Here is an 18276-nt window from a genome sequence, read left to right on the forward strand (position 1 = left end):
ATGAGTGAATATAAAAAATAAAATAGATTAGATTTTTATATTTAAAATTAAATTAAATTTCTACTTAATTTTTATATTTAGAACTAAAGGTAGTAGTATTTATTTACTCTCAAAAAAAGGGACAAATAAAACTATAATTTGAAGAAATAAGTATTTTTTGCCGAAACTAATATCACTGGCGGTACCAAAGAGGAAAAAGGATTGACCCTTTCTTTTGCATAAAAACAGAACTGCGCTGCTCCGACATCCTCGTTGGGTCAAATATTTGGGATTATGATTACGTACACAATAAATCACCCTTTTACTAAAGGGGTATGACTTTTTGCGAATCAATCATTTTTGTTAATAAGGCTTGATTATTGATCAGGACCGAAACGGTCTTACTTGGCATCATCATCATTAATTAATATTTAAGACCAATATAAATGGATTTTTTTTTTTGGCCAGACAATATAATGGATTTAACTCTGTCAGTAAAAAGTTGATTAATTTACACGTCAATGGCACATGATAACACATGGATACATGTAGACATGACGCAATGATAAGGGAAAAAATAGGACTTCTTCAGAAAGGAGAAGATGAAGAGATCATGACCGGTCATATTTGGAAAATGGGATATAAGCTAATTAAAAATTATATATGTGTTTAAATAAATAACAAACTTTTAAAAAAATGTTTTGGGGAAAGCGAGAGAGAGAGAGAGAGAGTTGAAAAAAGAAAAGAAAAAATTGCGGAAAAGGAATAAATCAGCAAATTATTTGGGGAAAATGACTCTTTTGCCCCTTAATAAAAGATCAAATTTTATTCAAAGGTATAACGATTACACGCATAAAACCCATCATATCCTATGTACAATAGAGATTGAATGAGAATGAGCTGGGATCTAAACTTCATTAACTCGCATAACAGTTACGTACGGAAGATATATAAACAGCCCGCTGTGAAAGAAAAATTGCAGATTAGAATCAGGTCATTTTCCCTGAATAATTCGATGATTAGGTCCTTTTCCACAATTTACCCAAAATGAAAATGAATTGTTATTTGTTGCAGTTTTGATTAGATTTCACTGAGTGTTTGGATGGAATCAAAATTATAGTTTTAAAAGTATTTTTACGGTATACGAAGTAAATATGTGAAGGAGTTTATCTCTATTTATAGAAAAATGCTTTTCAGAAGCACTCCTGGTGCTACCCAAACACCCCCTAGTAAAATGTCTCCATAAACAAGGTAAATGTTAGGTACATAAGAGCTTTGGCTAAATTCATGGTCAAGCAAATAATTTTAAATAATTTTCCCAAAATGAAATTGACTTGTTATTTGTTGGAGTTTTGATTCGATTTTAGTAAAATGTCTCTACAAACAAGGAAAATGTTAGGTACATAAGAATTTTGGTTAAATTCATTGTCAAACAAATAATTTTAAATAATTTTGTAGTCTAAAGGTATTAAGATTTCTTAAAGATAGGAGGTTGTGAGTTTGATCCCGCAAGTAATAATCTTACCTTGTTAGTATGTTTTTCTTTAAATAAAAAGAAATTCAAATTTCACGATACCCCTTCATACTTGTATGACCTTCTTCCTTCTTTATCATACCTGATTACGGGGAAAAAAAAACAAACAGGTTTTATTGTTTTTTTAATGATGTGTGTGTGATGATATTATAATCCTATACAGATCAACTATTTGTTTGACTTTCGCCGACATATCCATTATTATCTAAAGCACAGTTGAGCATTAGCTGTGAACACTTTTCTCAATAGAAATTCGAATTTTAATTTATTATATTGTAAGAAATTAGTTCCTTTCATTATACTCAACCCCGCTGGTATGAAGATGGGTTTTTAATGTATTTGAATATAGTGTTTATTGATACGGGTGGGTGCAAACGAAGGGGGCTCAACCGGACATTATCCCGGTTTTGATGCCCTGGCCAATTGGGCCGGCTTTTGAAGGCCTTGGGAAGTTGGGCCGGCTGCATTTGTTGGAAGTACTTCACAAGACACTGAGGTTGCGTTTGGTAGGAAGCATTGAAAATGAGGGATTGGGATTAGGATTACAAGTGAGAAAATCTATCAAGAGAGTGTTTAGTATAAAAGATTGTTTGATATATGGGATTAGCCAAAGCCATATATGTGAGATTGGAGAATACCATGAAGGGAAGTGGTATTTCCCAATCCTACCTTTATGGGTTTGCCTAATCCCATATAACAAATAATTACTCATGCTAAGTATTATTTTAATGATTTTTTTCAATTACAATTTCAATTTCAATCCCTCATTTTCAATGCTTCATACCAAACGGGACCTGAGGATTTGAGCAACGGGCATTAAGCCTAATGAAAGGAATTAATCTATCATAACGTGACAAATCAATATTTAAAATTTTATTAAGAGAAATATTTATATTTAGTTTCTAAAAGTATCTTGAATACTCTTTAATAGTAGAATACCTATGCCTAGTATAAAAAAACATTGAGCATTTGAACATTGCTTATAGAAAAAAAATCATGTTAAAAGATTTACATTAAATTAGAACCAATAATATTCGAATTTAATAACTACTACTTTCGGTTTTTAATATAAAAGCTAGTTGACTAACTTAAGTAGATTAAGAAAGTTTGTTAAGTTAGTTATTTGTAATAAATAGGTGTTATTTTTTTTAGAATATTTTTCTTAATCATGTGTATTAAATAGAATTACCAGATGATGAAATCTTTAACATGTACAACTACTACAAGAATTATTTAAAAAAAGAAATAAAATGAGAAACAAAGTGAATTGAGACATTATATTTAAAATCAAATTAAATATCAAATTAGTTTTTATATTAAGAACCGAAAATTCTGCGTAGTAAGAGGTATGTGACAATTGCGTTAGAAAACTAAAATTGCGACGTGATATAAAGTGTTGGTGAGGCATCAGGAACTGGCATTTGGGTTGGCGACAGGATTGAGGCATAAGCTTAGAGCTTCCTCATTCCAATATAATCACCCATCATTTCATCTTTTTTCTCTTTTATATCGCGAATCCGATCCTCATCCACCACCTTTGCTCCTCTCTCTCTCTCTCTCTCTCTCACACACACACACACACCAGCTATTTTAGTTGTTTTTTTTTGGGTGTAATAATTGCATTTATTTTAACTTTAAAAGTTCAACATTATAATTTTTCATATGGATTTTATATTTATTTTACAACAAAATAAGTTTTGAGCATGGACTTCCAGCACGATATGGAATATGAATAGTAAAACGAGATTGCTAAGAGGCAAATACAAATAAATGATTTAGTATACGCAACAACCATGCACATTATCGTGAGCTCTCTGAGTATTTTGCATGGAGTTCAAGACAGGCCATCTCATTATATTACAACCTTATGACTTGCGATAAAATTTATATATATAAATTTATAGATTTATCTCCACTTGTAAAAAATTGGTACATAGCATTCCATTTTGAAAGAAAAATTCTAGTTAAATACTTATTATGAAACTTTTAAAGAACATAATGCAAATCTACATTTACTCAAAGAACATGTAATAAGATTAGATATATAATTTAATTAATTAAAAGACTACATGATTGTGTACAAAAATCATACATATATTACACTGTTATATGAAAATAAAACATTCTGATTGTGGGTTTTAGTTCATTGAAAAAAATTAGCAATGAGAATAACCCAAAAATTAGAAATAAGTTTCTACGCCATTCTTTTTCTTTTTTTTTTAATACCGCTTTTGGTTCTTAATATAACATTTAGTTTACAGTTCAAATTAAAAGACAAAGTTTAAATTATAAACTAAATCTTATACCACCCCTTATCTTAATTATAAGACCTCGTTACACCTCGTTTATAAACTATGAACGAGGTCTTATAATTAGAACTAGAGTTACTATTATATTAAAAGCAAGAGATAGTGGTGATTAATGATGCTTGGTAAAGAAATAAACCTCAAAGATAATGTGATAGTTAACATTATATATATATATATATATATTATGTAAAGTGAGTCGTAATTTGTTTTGGAGAGGCTGAGTTGGGTCAAAATATTCTATTGGTTTTTGGGACAGCGCTTTCTCCTTTTCACACCATAAAGCGACACGTACAGCCTTTTTAGGTCCTGCATGAACATTTATGTGCCACGTGTCCATATTCCATAACTCTCTCTCAATATACGTGTGCCTAAAAGAATAAATGACTTCATTTATGCTTTGTACTGTATACGTATATATTCACTCCAAAGTTCAAACACAACAAACTCGGATTTTTTTAGCCCCAGGAGATCAGACTCAATGATCTCACGAAAATTTTTCCACAACCCTTAAATATTCTCCGCGTAAACTTTAAGCTCTCCCACAACACATAATTATACTCATCAGATGACTGAGCCAGCTTAATTGAGCTACATGCACAGCAAATTACAAATTATTCACATAATCAGTATTGAATAAAATGTTTCAAATCTTGTTACGGAGTAATTATATAATCAATTTAACTGTCATTCATCGTTGAAAAACTGGCACAATAACAGGAAATCAAGTTAGAATTTAAAGGTTCAATAATGAAGCTAGCTATTGAAAAGAACAGAGAGAAACACAACCAGGTTCTGAAATTGAAATGTTGAGAAGGACAGATGATTACACTTATTAGAGCAATGAATTAATATAACTAGGTTTGAGAAATTCAGATATCTACAGCGCAGGGCGGATCTGCCAGCAAAGGAACCTGACCCACAAATCCCTTCTTCAGACCCATCAAAAGATCACACTTCACGTGCATTCCATAGTGCCCTGTTCGTATGGCTCCCGCCTTCCACCTCACCCTCCCCTGAACCACCACTCTCACTTCCACCACTCCGCAGCTCTCGTCCGCCGCCAACCAGTTCGCCACCTCCTCCGACACCGGCACTGGCGATCCCCCGATCATCGGCGACACTGACGCCGCGCTGTGCCGCTCCTGGTACAGCGGCGGCAGCATGATTGGCGCTGTGATTGCCTGGTTCCTGTACGACACGAAGGCCGACAGCCTGTCGTAGGAGATCGAGACGCGGCGGTTGGGGTTTCTGATGTGGATGGTGAATTGAACTGTGGTGGTGAGGAACGGCGGCGCCGTGGCGTTGAGGCCATAGACGGCGGCGCCGATGACAGTAAATCTGGGCTTGTGGGGACGGTAGACGAACCAGAGGACGAGGAGGGTGATGCCTGCTAGGAGGAGGAAGATTGTGATGCAGGAGCAGACGGCACGTTTCGGCGAGCGAGATCCGTGGCCTTTTTCCGTGCAGTATTTCTCGTTCGTGAGGGGGCGAGAGCGGTTTTGGGTTGCGCATGAATCTGCGTTCGTGAGGTGGTGACAGCGGTTTTGGGGTGCGCATGGAGCTGCTCCTTGCTGTGAACAGTTCTGTTCTGCCATGGGAGAAGCTGATTGTGTAGTCAAAGGAGCTTTGGGAGGTAGCTAGCTAATGAATGAAGAAGAAGGAAAGTGGAGCTGTGGAGTGAGAGTGAAAGAGAAATGGTTAGGACTCTAAAAGGACCAGAAAAAGAGATAAAGCGAAAAGGAATCGATGGGTCACTTTGGAGCTAAAGAAGAAGTCAGTTTCTCATATTTCAAGATGAATATGAAGCAAAGAAACTACTAATCTATATGATCTCCTAGCTGATTAATCTTTTTAAGCCGTTTTCTTTTTGCGTTCTGCTTTCTCTGTCTGAGTGCTTAACTTTGCTTTTTGTTTCCATTGAAACCTTTCTTTTTCTCTGGCTTTTGCAAAGAATAATGCTTTAGTTCCTTAATTTCATACTTTGAGATAAGGTATGACGGCAATCCTCGGTTTGATGATGAAGTTTTTGGTGTAAGATATACTCAAAAAATCAGAATCCTTGGATTTATAGGAATAGCATGTTGTTTTGAGTAATATTTTTGGCCATGGATTTCAAGTAATTACTATTTCATGTAGTGTTTTTGCTTTTGTAAGTTCGTCGGATTTTTATGGCGAAACCAGTTGTATGAGCTCTGCCTTTACTGTTACTGCTTGCTGTCCAGTGGAAACAAAGGAGGGAAGAAAGTAAATTAGTGACCGACCAGTACGTATCCTCTATATGTAAATGTAGGGTAGTGTTCCAATTACAATTGCATGCTTGCTAATTTTTATTTGTCGAATATATATGCATATATCTATACATAGAGAGAGAAAGGGAGAGAGAGAGAGAGGGAGTATTATTACAATAATATTTAAGATACAAAATATATGAAATATAGCGTGTCCTAAGCTCGTCATGCCATCTGTTGGGCGATTAATCTATTTTATCAGTAATACTACCTCCGCAGCTTAGTTTTGAACGATACGCACATATTATACATCTTGCATGTAATATATAATCAATCATAGATGAATAAATAAATATTTTAAAAACAATTATACATTTAATTATTTAAAAAATACTGTAGTTAGGTATAATTTCCTTATCCTACATACAAACGAGGAAGTTATCTAATGAAATGTGAGCTCCCTTTAGCTTACCAATGAAAAGGGAATTATAAATGGAAAAAATTTGTATATATATTATACCTCTGTAATTATCATTATAATTCTTTTTTTTTTCCTTTTTACTACACACGGGTATCTTTCTATTAGAGAAATCTCATTCAAGATACTATTTGGTAGTAAATATAAACATATTTCTCAACAAAAATTTAAATCTCATTCGGGAGAAATTAGCTCCTTTCACTATTTCATTAGGCAATTGTAATTCTTTACTTCATTCGGCGGAGTAGAAATCTGAGGCAAGGGAAAATAGGATCTGAGGATGCATGTCACCGTTGGCCTTGGATAACATCGTGGACTCAAGTCCCAAACTTTGAGGACGTTCATGTTGGAACGAAATCACTTGGGATCTGAGAAGACGACAATCCAATGCGTCCGTATAGTAATTATAAGCACAAGCGCGTGCGCGTGCGATGTTATATTCCTTCAGTTCTAAATATAAAACATTTATACTCTTGTTAGTATAAAAATCTTATATTTAAGACCAGAAGAGTATATAATATTAAAAATTCTAAATATTGATGGCTGAGATAAGATGTGACGGAGGAGGTGGCGCTTTAAAATATTGATAGAAAATTGCAAAAGGAAACCACAGCAGAGAAGGAAGAGAAAAGAGCTTTGCAATTTGCGATTAGAGAGAGATGTGGCTGAATACCGGCAAGTTGACCGACAAGCTGACAAGTGTTGGCCAAAAAAAAAAGAAAACTAACAGGTTGTGCATGGGATGGGAATGAGCTGAGTTACGCTGATGTGTATTCGCTTCAGGGTTACATATGGTGGGCCCTCCTTCCTCCTTGCTTCGTCAGATCCCACCCGCCCCTTCCTACTTCCCTACGCAACATTTTGTGCTTGTGTGCCACGCCTCTTATGTCCACCCACATCCTCTGTTTATAGCCATACACCCCCCTTAGACGTATCATGTCACCTCGCCTTAACTCACAAATTGACCGTCTCCTCTCCCCACGTACAAACCCAAGGGCTGACCCACCCATTTACCAGGGCAAGTCTAAAAACGCCTAGTTTAGTTCCCATAACAAACGACTCAACCTTCTTTCGGGTCGATCCATTCCACGTCCACCTATCTCTTCTGGCCGTCGCTTACACAGTTTATGCCAGTTGGCCAGCAAACCCATCACCGTTTTTACCGTCTGTATAATTTCAAAACCATATAGAATCCTCTGAAATCAATATCAAGCAGCGGCAAATTATGAATAATACTGTCGGTCTTCCTTCTTTATCTTCCTCTCAAGGCAAAGACGCTCTAGTCTTCAAGAGTAATCATGTTTCGAGCAAGCATATTTTTAAGGGATAATTAATTCACAACTCCTTATAGTTTCAACTAATTTTGAATCAGGTCCTCATAGTTTTTTTTCTTTTTATTAGGTCCTTATACTTTTACCTATTTTTAATTAGGTCCTTGTATTTATTTTTCTTTTTATCAAGTCCTTATAAGTTCACCTTATTTTTAATTAAGTCCCTGAATTTTTTATTCTTTATTTTATAAATTATAATAGTACTATTATATAAACATAAAATAGTATATATTATTTAATATTAGTTTATAAACAATAATATTCTAAAGATATTGAATTATTATAATAATTTTAATTTTTTCAGCAAAAAAATTAATTGTTCTAAAAAATTTTCCTGATTTAATTAATTCTATTACTTTTTTATAATTTAATTTAATTATTAATATTTTATATTTCAGTATTAATCTATTTAATTAAGCTTATATTTAATTAATAAATAAAAATTAAAACTGCATGGACCTGATTAAAAATTTAGTGAAATTATAAGGACTTAATTAAAAGAAAAATAAATACAAGGACCTAATTAAAAAAAGGTAAAAGTATAAGGACCTGATAAAAAGAAAAAAAACTATAAGGACCTGATTTAAAATTCATTGAAACTATAAGGACTTGCGGATTAATTAACCCTATTTTTAACAGCAAGAAGGTTTTGTCAAATTTCTAGAGCTGCTTGAGGATATATATACAAATATTGTCCGCTTCGGCTTATTATTACAGAAACTTCCCACCGTTCTACATAAGCACAGCACTCTATATATAGGTATTCATCAAAGGCAACCATATACAGCAGGGAAAAGCAAAACTCAACACTCCGTTCCTACTAAACAAATACAATCCTAAGTTTCTAAGCTTGTCAACACAACCAAAAGGAAATACTAAAAAACTATTAAAACTACTAAAACACTATGAATGTTAAACATTCTAGCTTTTGAGCCTTCAAATTATCATCCTACCACAAACGCAAGCTCCTACACTACAGCTTTTCCGTCCAGACGCAGATTAGTGTTAGAGTCAGACTATAAGGCTATGAGGGTACAAAAGCAGGTGACTTGGAGGGTTGGGGGAGGGGGGGAATCAGGAACCACCGCCAGAATCAACAAGTGGACAGTCGTTTTGCACTTGACGCACAAACTGCCCTTTTATGCGAGGACGCTGCTCAGCCAGTCTTTTCCGGCTTTGATACCTGACCTGTAAGAATTTTGAGCATTCAGCATCTGAAAGGATCTCGAAAGATAACTGACTATATGACGGTCTTAACAACTCTGTCAAGAATGTTATCATATTCGAAGTCATGACATTTATTTAGAAACATGCAAACTAATTCAAACTGCTAAATAGCACGATAAATTTGATCGAGTATGGTGATCTCATAAACACTCAACGGGCTAGTATTAAGGCATATATATAGATAGGGCATTCAATAGAATGTCTATTAAATGGCAGCAGCAGTAAAAGTCATAGCACCTTTTTCTCGTAGCATCTGTCTTTCCTCTTCAGTCGAAACTTTGTTAGAGCAGCTTCCCTTTGGGTGGGACGCAGAGAATCTGCTCCTCTGTATTCGTCATAATCATGATAACTGTTATCACTAAAGCTTTCAGAGGTTTTCTCGATTACCACAGCTGAAGTATGATCTCCATCTCTCGTACTGCCTATACTTCCATATGAACCATCATTAACACGGTTTGGCGTGTCGTGGCATAAACTAATGCTGGTATTCTGATAAGTACCTGGATAATCGTGCATTGTAGGATCCAAGTAGCTTTTATCACACCCTGGCTTTTTATCAAGAGAAGCACAGCTGGCATCGGACCACTGATAATGTTGTTCTGAGTTGTGACTTTCAGCATTTGACAGGAATGAAGTGGTTGCACGAAAGGGAGAATTCTCTTTCCGGCCGACTGATTTGGGACTCCACATGGGATGAGCACCGGATTGTCTGTAGAATATAGAAGGTACAGCATTCCCATATCCGCTGAACATATGATCAGAAGTAACACCAGTAGCAGGAGAGGATGCAGGATGGAGGTTTGGCAATTGCACTCCAACTTGTCCAGTCTGCTGAAGAACCAGTGGGATTGTGTTCTCCTGAGCATGATTTGTCCCACCATGCTGATAAGAAGCAACAGTGCTATATGCTTTGGCAGAGCTCATTGGTAAAACGGGAAAAAGGGGCTGGGGCAACTTATTACCACTATACCTGCAGATAGGATTGACATGTGTATCATTAGAATATTGCTAGAGTTTACTGATCAATTTTCATAACTGGATAGGTCTAGTGGTTTTGTTTTGAATGGAAGATGCTAAATCCTCATCTCCCGGGCATAAGAAGTGAAAAGAGCTTATCAAGGAGACCAATGGTTAAGCAGAACTGTAAAGAAATGATGCTTGTATACAAGTGGCTAATTGGCTCTACAAAATTTAGAACTCTGAACATAACTATTCTAGTTTATCATTAGCAAAATATCTCACAATCTTCCTTCAATTGCTCAAGAAACTTGAATAAATAAGCTCTCTTTAGAGGCGAAGCTATATTACGAATTTACCATCATTCTAGGTTTGCTCCAACAAGAGCATGTTCAAGTGCAAATGTAGATAAGGGACAAAGGGTGTGTGGCAAAGGAATACTAAAGAAACTATGCAAGACGCCAAAAAAAAATCATATAAACAGAATGAAGCACAATTGAACAAAAACTTTATTCTTTCAGTTGAACTTTGTTTCAACAAAGAAAACATTGTGTAGCATCTATCTTCTATTATTTGACGTCAGTCTGGGAACTAAGATAACCACAAGAAAACGGACAACTTACCAAGAAAAGGCGGATGCATCTGAATGGTTCAATGTTTGCCTTTCCTCAGGTTCTTTTTCACATGAGCTACCAGAAAAATTTCTCAAGGAAAGTTCCAGCTGCGGATCAAAATCAAACTTGTCTCTCCCACCATCAGCGAGACTATAATTCTCATCAACATTCTTTGGAGTATTCTCAAATGTAGCAATCAAGTCAATAGCTCCTCTAGAAGGTTCAACCAATTCATTTTTGCAGCCATGAGTCTCAGTATCAACAGTAGGATTGTCTCTATTAAACTCTGCTCTTAAAGATTCACCCCGATTATCTCTTTCAGCACAATTGTCTTGCTCCAGCCTTGAATTGGTCAAGTTAATAATGCTGTTGCACCTAGCAGCCTCTGATGAATAAATAATCGACCTCTCTGCAATAAGTACTTTGTAAGATAGCATATCCTTTTATGATAAACAAAATAAGGAAAAGACTTAGCCAATAGTAGATTGTAGGTAAGGAAGTTACATACTCGTAATTGCATTATTATGTTTAGCAGAGTTACTTTCAAGTTTTGCAGACTCGTCATGCTTCACCGTGTCAACGTTGGTCAAATTTGAAGAGCTCTTGGGCTGGGACATATCCTGCATATTTTGCATGTATGCACTCTCAGCTTCCAATATAGGCGATATACAAGTGCTCTGCACAAGATTTGGCAAAACATGCACTCTTTATGTGAAATTTCATCAAGCCAGTTTACTGTGGAAAGGACATTCTCCCCATGCTATAAGGGCTTCACATATGTTTTGTATCAGAGATCCTATGAAGTACATTTTTACATGTTATTTAAGCGAAGTATCGAGAGAGAAGGGAGAAGATACAATTTTAGAAGACTTTACATCAATTCACAGTTTCCCAACTGTTTCATGCACTCTCCATATTAACATGAAACGAGGCATTTAGCAAAATTTAAGTGGAAGGGGTGCCTTACTTGGGCCTCACTCCTTTTCTCGCAGCATTCATTATTTTTCTGAGTGGAAGCCACAGAACCAGTTGAATGATTGCTGGCAGCATTGTTTTCTGAAGCAGCTTCAAGTTTTTTCTGTGGAAATGTTGAATCATGAGTATGCTTTGCTGATCTAAAAACAATATTCGTAACAAGACAACAATGATAAAGAAAAAAGAGAGGATATAAAAGATTGATACCAATGAGAGAAGCAAAGTATTAAAAAATATTGATACAAGAAGGTCGAAGAATGCAACATACAGGATGCCTTCTCCACACATGTTGCCACAAGGTTGATAGTACATTCCTCCGAACAGGTTTTATAAGAAAGTCAGCTGCACCTTTTAATATGCATTTCATTGCCATGTTGATAGAATCATGAGAAGACATCACTACACAGCCATCAGATTACAAGAGTCCATTAGTCACATCTAAAGAGGTAACATAGTTAATTAAGATAACAAACAACCTTAGTCAACATACTTATGACGGGAATATTTCTACAGATTTCATGCTCCTTGATTAAAGTAAGAAGTGCAAATCCAGATATTGACGGCAGCTCCACTTCAGTTAATATGAGATCAATATCAGGAGCTTTCTTCTTCAATGTTTCCCACGCCTTTAATCCATCAGAAACCGCAGCAACTGCATGCATAAGAGTATCTTAAAGATGAGCATAAAAGTATCACAAGACTGCTTGAAGGAATAACCTCAAGAGCGCCTTCAAGTTTCTCGAGTTTTTAAGAGTAAGCCTTGTGAGACGACCGCCATCTAAAACTCACAAAGAAGCAACAAATACAAATATGTCCTACAAAAAAGAGAGAATTCTATGCTTATGATTTGAGAAGTGGGAGAAGCCGAAGTGATATCAAGAGGCCGTTCAATTGCAGGCCGAAACACTGTCACAGATATCAGATTTTTTTTTTTTAAAAGCTGAGGCGGATTGAAAAGCTTGAAGCGATAAAGATTACTTACTGTATCAGTACAATATTTAAAGAACAAACATTGACCAACCAAGCCACACGTCCGAGCAACAACCAAATAAAGAATCCCTCTTCCAACCTAAGTGAGTAAAATCTCAATCAATTCTTACTTATAAGCATATAAGCACTGCATTGAGCTGATACAAGAAGGATCAGTGGATTTTGTCCACTTAACATATTTAATCATCCACCCCTGTTAGCATAAATACGATAATCTTCGTGATCTCAATATATACAATGCCATAAATAATACCTAGAACCAAGGAAGAAAGGAAAAGCCATAAGTAGTAGTTAACGAAGAAAATTTTTTCCTTCAAAAGAGTACCTCTATAACTACATTTGCGGAGAAGGGCTGCGATAATCTGACGAGTAGAATCATCAGCTTCCACCACCAGAACTCTGAGCACCATCTGAGGAAGAAGCTTGTCCCAGTTAACCATTTCTGTGGAGCTCTCATCCTTCAGCTGGCTCATCGTGTTCATCTCCTCCTCTATCTCCAACCTCACCTCCATCCCCTTTTTACCGCTAGGCAGGACCGCTTCACCCATATTCTCCGAGAGCATACTACAAAAACAGAAAGACCAAGCACAATATAGCACCCAAAAAGACAACTGAAACCCTAACTTTCAACAATCATTCATAGAAAAATGAGGGAACAAGAAGGCTGTCTGCAGATCAAAATGAAATTGTACCTCATCCTTGTCCAAGAAAAACAAATATGGGAAAAGTGACTGCTAAGTCTGCTACGAATGAGTGGAACTAAAACGAGAGAGAATCTCAAACCACCTTCAATGCTTCGATTCAACCAACTTTGGCTCACAACCGCGAAAAACGAAAAAAATATCTTCCACAGAAAACTCCCTCCCTATAATTTTGGTCACCGGATGGAAAAGAAAAGGAGTTGTAATATGAAGGACAACTACCAAAATTGGATCATCGAACAAAGGATAACTCTGGGGTTGAGTACTTGCAGTTATATATATTGAAAACGAATCTTGTGTTACAAAAAAGAGCTGCACAATGGTTTATGCATAATAGGATTTTTTATAAATATATTAATAATAAATATCGATGTTAAGAATATCATAACACAAATCAATTTCTTACTTGTACGATGATTGGAGAATTTTTTTTTATTATCTCTTTTAAATTAAAAGAAATAGGGAATCATAGAATGCTTTGGCAATTCCTGGGGGGCGTTTTACGTGCCACTAAAATCTTTGAGGTGATCAAAAGGTGGGCCGAGATTGGGCCACCCCACAGAGAGGATGACGTGGCAGAATTTGGGCCATTATTTGAAAATTTGTATGGTGATCATCCACGTAGGTGGGCTCCACGCGGGGAGGAAGGAGGTTCTCCGCTGGGAGATGAGAGCGGATATTTTGTTCTGTTGGGATTGCCACGTTCGTAGTGCGGGCCCCCGCTCTTTAGAGCTTGAGGCGGGGAGAATGACACGTGGCCCTTTTGAGGGAACATTTCAGTTTTTGTGGCCCTCAACTCGGCGGCGCCAACTTGAGCTTTTTTTTTTGGGGGGCCAAAGTCAAAAGATTATTAATTAATTGGCACGGCCTCTTTTAATACTATTCTTTGTTATACAATCGATTTTTATTTTAATCTTAATTATAAAATTTTAATTTATTTTATTTTTTATATTTGTATTTCTTTTAAGATAGTCCTTCTCATAATCGTAATTCTAACCAATACACTTGATTAGTAAGGATATTTTCAGAAGGGTAATATCTATTTATTACAAATAACTAACTTACTTATTTTTTAATCTCCCTAAATTAGTCAACTGGCTCTTATATTTGAGACGGGAGGTAATATAAGAATTAATTGATTGATTTGACTAGATTAGAAATTTAATTTAATTAATTATTTATAATAAATAGATATTGTAGTTCCTAAAATATCCGTACTAATAATATGTATTAGTTAGAATTATCATTTAATGAAAATTTTAATATGTGTTACTATTACAAGAATTATTTTTTAAAAAAATAAATATAAGAGATAAAATAAATTAAACTTTTATATTTAAAACCAAATTAAATATAAAATTAGTTTATATATTAAAGGTTGGAGATGATAGTACATTAAAAACAAGGAGTAACCAAAAAAAAAAAACATGCTGGCGTGCGTGCCAGGAATTGGAAAGGGGAAGGAATGAAGAGTGGCACACATAAGAAATCGGTAATCAAATATTGAGCTAACACGTGGGATTCAATCAACTATTGGCGAAACAAATAATTTATGAATTCCGCCTATTTTTTAATTTTCTAATTTGATTGTAATTTAGTTACTTTATAGCAAAGTTATTAATAATTTGACAAAAGGAATAAGATTGTTAGTTTTAATTGTTAAGATGGAGAAAAGAATAATAAAGATTTTAAATAAATAAAAGGTGAAATTGTTAGTAAGCAATTTATAAATATATTTGTAAGTGTTTTTTGAGATTAAGAGCATGTCCAGACTCTAATGAGTTTTGGGACCTACATAAACTTTTTGTATTTAAAGAAAAGAAAGAGTGAGATTACACTATATTCAAAAGATCATAAGTAAAATTACATTGTTAAGAAAATCAAGATAAGATATTACACTACATTTAAAGGACGATAGGTAAAATTACACTATTAAAAAATTAGGGTATTAAGTAAATTTAAGAAATAAGATTAAGGTATTAGATGATACTTTACTCATAATAAAATGCTTGAAATAAAATTAAAATCACACTTCCAAATAAAAATGATTTTACGTGATTTAAGTTTCATTCTCTAATTCGAGTTTTTTTGTTTTTTTTTTGCAAAATTGTTATATGCGCAAGCTTTAATTTCTTCAAAAGGTGACTAACAATGACAGGACCCCTGCTCGCGTCAAACACGACATTTTAACTCAACATCGTCACTCAGGAGATCAGTCGTACGTAACGGCAACAAATTGAATGGATGCGCCAAGTACTCACACACACGCACACACAGAGCCTGTACGCTTGTTTTTATTTATGTTACGAAAGAATGGCCACTGCCAATTAACCATAGGTCAGTGAATCCAAATATGATCGAATTAATCATGAATAAATAAATTAATATGTTTTATCCAAAGAGATAAATCAATATATTTTAAACCATGTATGCTTAAAATAAAAATTAATTATCTATAATGATAAAAATGAATATTTAAATGAAAATATATAATAAAAAAGCATTATACTGTACATCGGTCCTTTATTTTCTCTATACAAATGTAGTTTTAAAATACATTGTGTATCTGCTTATTTTTTTCGGCATATTTGCCCACTTTTCTTTCATTTTCAATGTTTATATAGTTAAAGACATGCATAGCTTGTAGTAGTAACTTAAAAATATAAAATAAGATTTAAAAATAAAATAAAATAATTCGTTATCAGTTCAACCATTAGTTCGGTTGATTTTCACCAGTTTTTTTGTATTTTAAAAAAAGATTTTTGACAAGTTTTCAAGCCCCTAGCTTCCTTGCCATCTCCGACATTGGACCAGTTTGTAGTTTAATTGGTGCCGATTTTTAAAATTATGATTTTTATTCAAATTTAATTTATGTTTATCTAACAAATTGGAGCAAATGGTATTATTTTTAAATAATAATGCGACCCATTCTTAATATGTTTCATACGAGCGATACTATTTAATTTAAAAATGAAAAAGTGAAAAAGATAAACGTGCATGAGCCTCGAGGTAAGGCAATAAATTGACGTTTGTGTTCCAGAATGAATTGCTCCAGAGAGATTCGAAGGAAAGAAAAAGGCATTTGACGTGAGATCGCCATGTGCCAATTTGATATACCACATTTTTGTCAGTGGCTTGATGAATACAGAAACAGATCACTGAGATTTGAGACAATCCCTGACCAAAAAATTGAAATTTCATTTCAAAAAGGCTTTTGGGTGATTCTAATTAAAGTAAAACATTTTAGTCTATATTTTATCCTTAACACTAAGGAAAATCACAAAAGACTGTTGAAATTAAAAATTTGTATACAAGGACCTGTTCATAAAATTATTATCAAAATCCACACTAATATTATAACAGAATCTTGTTTATCATTTCTTTTTATTTTGGTAGTTTTTTTTTTTGTAATTTTTCCTTAATACTACTGTTACACATAAATTAATTGCCCCAACACCTCAAAAGTTTTGGGTCCACGCGCAGTCATGCAACCATGTTCTCTCAAGAAAAGAAGAAAGCTACGGACGAATGACTCCACAATGAGCTCATTTTATTTCTAATCACCTTTCGTTCTTTTACACACACACTTGTATGTACATACACAGGCGTATAATATTTCGCCAACTCTCTATATATACACATATATACACACTTTTGTTACTTGTTTATATTGACTTATTTAAGCGTTTATAATTACTTTTATGTAAATCGAACAAAACTCTTTCTATATATTTTACTTATACTACCTCCGGTTCTATTTATAAGAACTAGTTGACTAATTTGAGGAGATTAATGAAAGAAGTTAAGTTATTTGTTTGTAATAAATATGTGTTGCCTTTCTTAAAACATCCTTACTAATCAAGTGTATTGGTTATAACTATTATTGTTATAAGGACTATCTTGAAAAAAAATGTATAAATATAAAAGACAAAGTGAATTGGGGTCTTATATTTAGAACTAAAATAAAAGTCAAATAAGATCTTATATTAAAGACGAGAGATGGTATTTTGTAAATCATGATCTAAAAGTTGTTTGAGTCATTCAAAACGACCCATTATCCTCTATTTACTTTGCACCACATCCCACCCAACCACATGATCCGATAAAAAGAGAAAGTAGTTGCTATAATGGGCTAAGTTGCAATCAACATCTCAAAATATTTTTTGAGTACATCTAGCACTTTAAAGTATTTTGTGGTACATTCAGCTTCAGAAGTATTTTTTGAAGTGTATCTAGTATTATGAAGTACTTTTTGTCTATCCAGCACCTCAAAATATTTTTTTTTAGATGTGTCCAGTACCAAAAGATATTTTTTTGATACATCCAGCACGAAGGTAAAAAAAAAAAAAGGTATTTCAAGATGCTTGATGCATCTAGAAAATACTTCGAGATACCAAATGCATCATAAAATATTTATGAGTGCTGGATTTACCTCAACCTTTCAATAATAGATAAGAATCAATAGCCTTATCTTTTTAGTTTTAAAAAAAAAAACCCTTATGCTTAGTGACGTGAAAGTATCTTTATAAATGAGATGATGGAGGTTAGATCACTTTGCAAGCTTAAGTTGTTATTGTCAATTACTCTAATTATAATGAAAGAGACAGAGATAGTGAATTATTTTTCATACATCATCCTAACTTTTTATATTAATTATTTTGAATGCTTGATTATAAAATACTTCTCTAGTTCTTAATATATGACTTAATTGTTGAGTTGGTTTTGGTCTTAAATATACGATTCATTTCTTATATTTATCAATTTTATCTAAATTACCCCTATAGATACTTCCTCAATCATGATCAAGTGAAAGAGGGAGAGGGGGTATTAAGAAAGATGATTATAGTGTTTTAAAAAAAACGTGTCACATTTCTTATAATTAACTAACTTATCTAACTTTCTTAATCTAATCAAATTAAGAACTAACTTATCTCGGAGGAGTATTATTTCTGA

At 34.1% G+C, this 18276-nt stretch overlaps 2 protein-coding genes across 7 annotated transcripts; both read right to left on the reverse strand.

The window, feature by feature from the left end:
- Positions 1 to 4426: 4426 nt before the first annotated feature.
- Positions 4427 to 5714, reverse strand: LOC114751318 (NDR1/HIN1-like protein 1). The gene has a single exon (XM_028939993.1). It carries the CDS (start codon positions 5415 to 5417, stop codon positions 4692 to 4694), a length of 726 nt encoding a protein of 241 aa, XP_028795826.1. The 5' UTR covers positions 5418 to 5714; the 3' UTR covers positions 4427 to 4691.
- Positions 5715 to 8538: 2824 nt separating this feature from the next.
- LOC114751314 (two-component response regulator-like APRR3) lies at positions 8539 to 13578 on the reverse strand. Of its 6 annotated transcripts, none has more exons than XM_028939982.1 (10): positions 13315 to 13576; positions 12948 to 13186; positions 12123 to 12284; positions 11901 to 12031; positions 11625 to 11735; positions 11166 to 11334; positions 10667 to 11066; positions 9587 to 10056; positions 9324 to 9508; positions 8539 to 9047 (listed from the first exon to the last, which is right to left on the reverse strand). In XM_028939982.1, exons 1-10 carry the CDS (start codon positions 13317 to 13319, stop codon positions 8934 to 8936), a joined length of 1986 nt encoding a protein of 661 aa, XP_028795815.1. In that variant the 5' UTR covers positions 13320 to 13576; the 3' UTR covers positions 8539 to 8933. The 6 variants fall into 6 exon arrangements, with proteins under 6 accessions (XP_028795815.1, XP_028795816.1, XP_028795814.1 ...); XM_028939983.1 differs by lacking the exon at positions 13315 to 13576 and adding exons at positions 12350 to 12447; positions 12615 to 12701 and having other exon boundaries at positions 9324 to 10056; positions 12948 to 13085; XM_028939981.1 differs by having other exon boundaries at positions 9324 to 10056; positions 11166 to 11277; positions 13315 to 13578.
- Positions 13579 to 18276: the final 4698 nt, after the last annotated feature.

Source organism: Neltuma alba, unplaced genomic scaffold, assembly GCF_004799145.2.
Source record: "Neltuma alba isolate B1F8T4 unplaced genomic scaffold, ASM479914v2 tig00006862_pilon, whole genome shotgun sequence".
Lineage (NCBI taxonomy): Eukaryota > Viridiplantae > Streptophyta > Magnoliopsida > Fabales > Fabaceae > Neltuma > Neltuma alba.

Bases quoted from the DNA above. Each gene is read 5' to 3' on its own strand.
- LOC114751318 (XM_028939993.1), bottom strand. From the start codon at position 5,417: ATGGCAGAACAGAACTGTTCACAGCAAGGAGCAGCTCCATGCGCACCC.
- LOC114751314 (XM_028939979.1), bottom strand. The intron at 10,057-10,666 runs GTAAGTTGTCCG...TCCTATCTGCAG, and splicing joins GATGCATCCGCCTTTTCTTG to GTATAGTGGTAATAAGTTGC. The intron at 9,048-9,323 runs GTGCTATGACTT...AAATTCTTACAG, and splicing joins ACAGATGCTACGAGAAAAAG to GTCAGGTATCAAAGCCGGAA.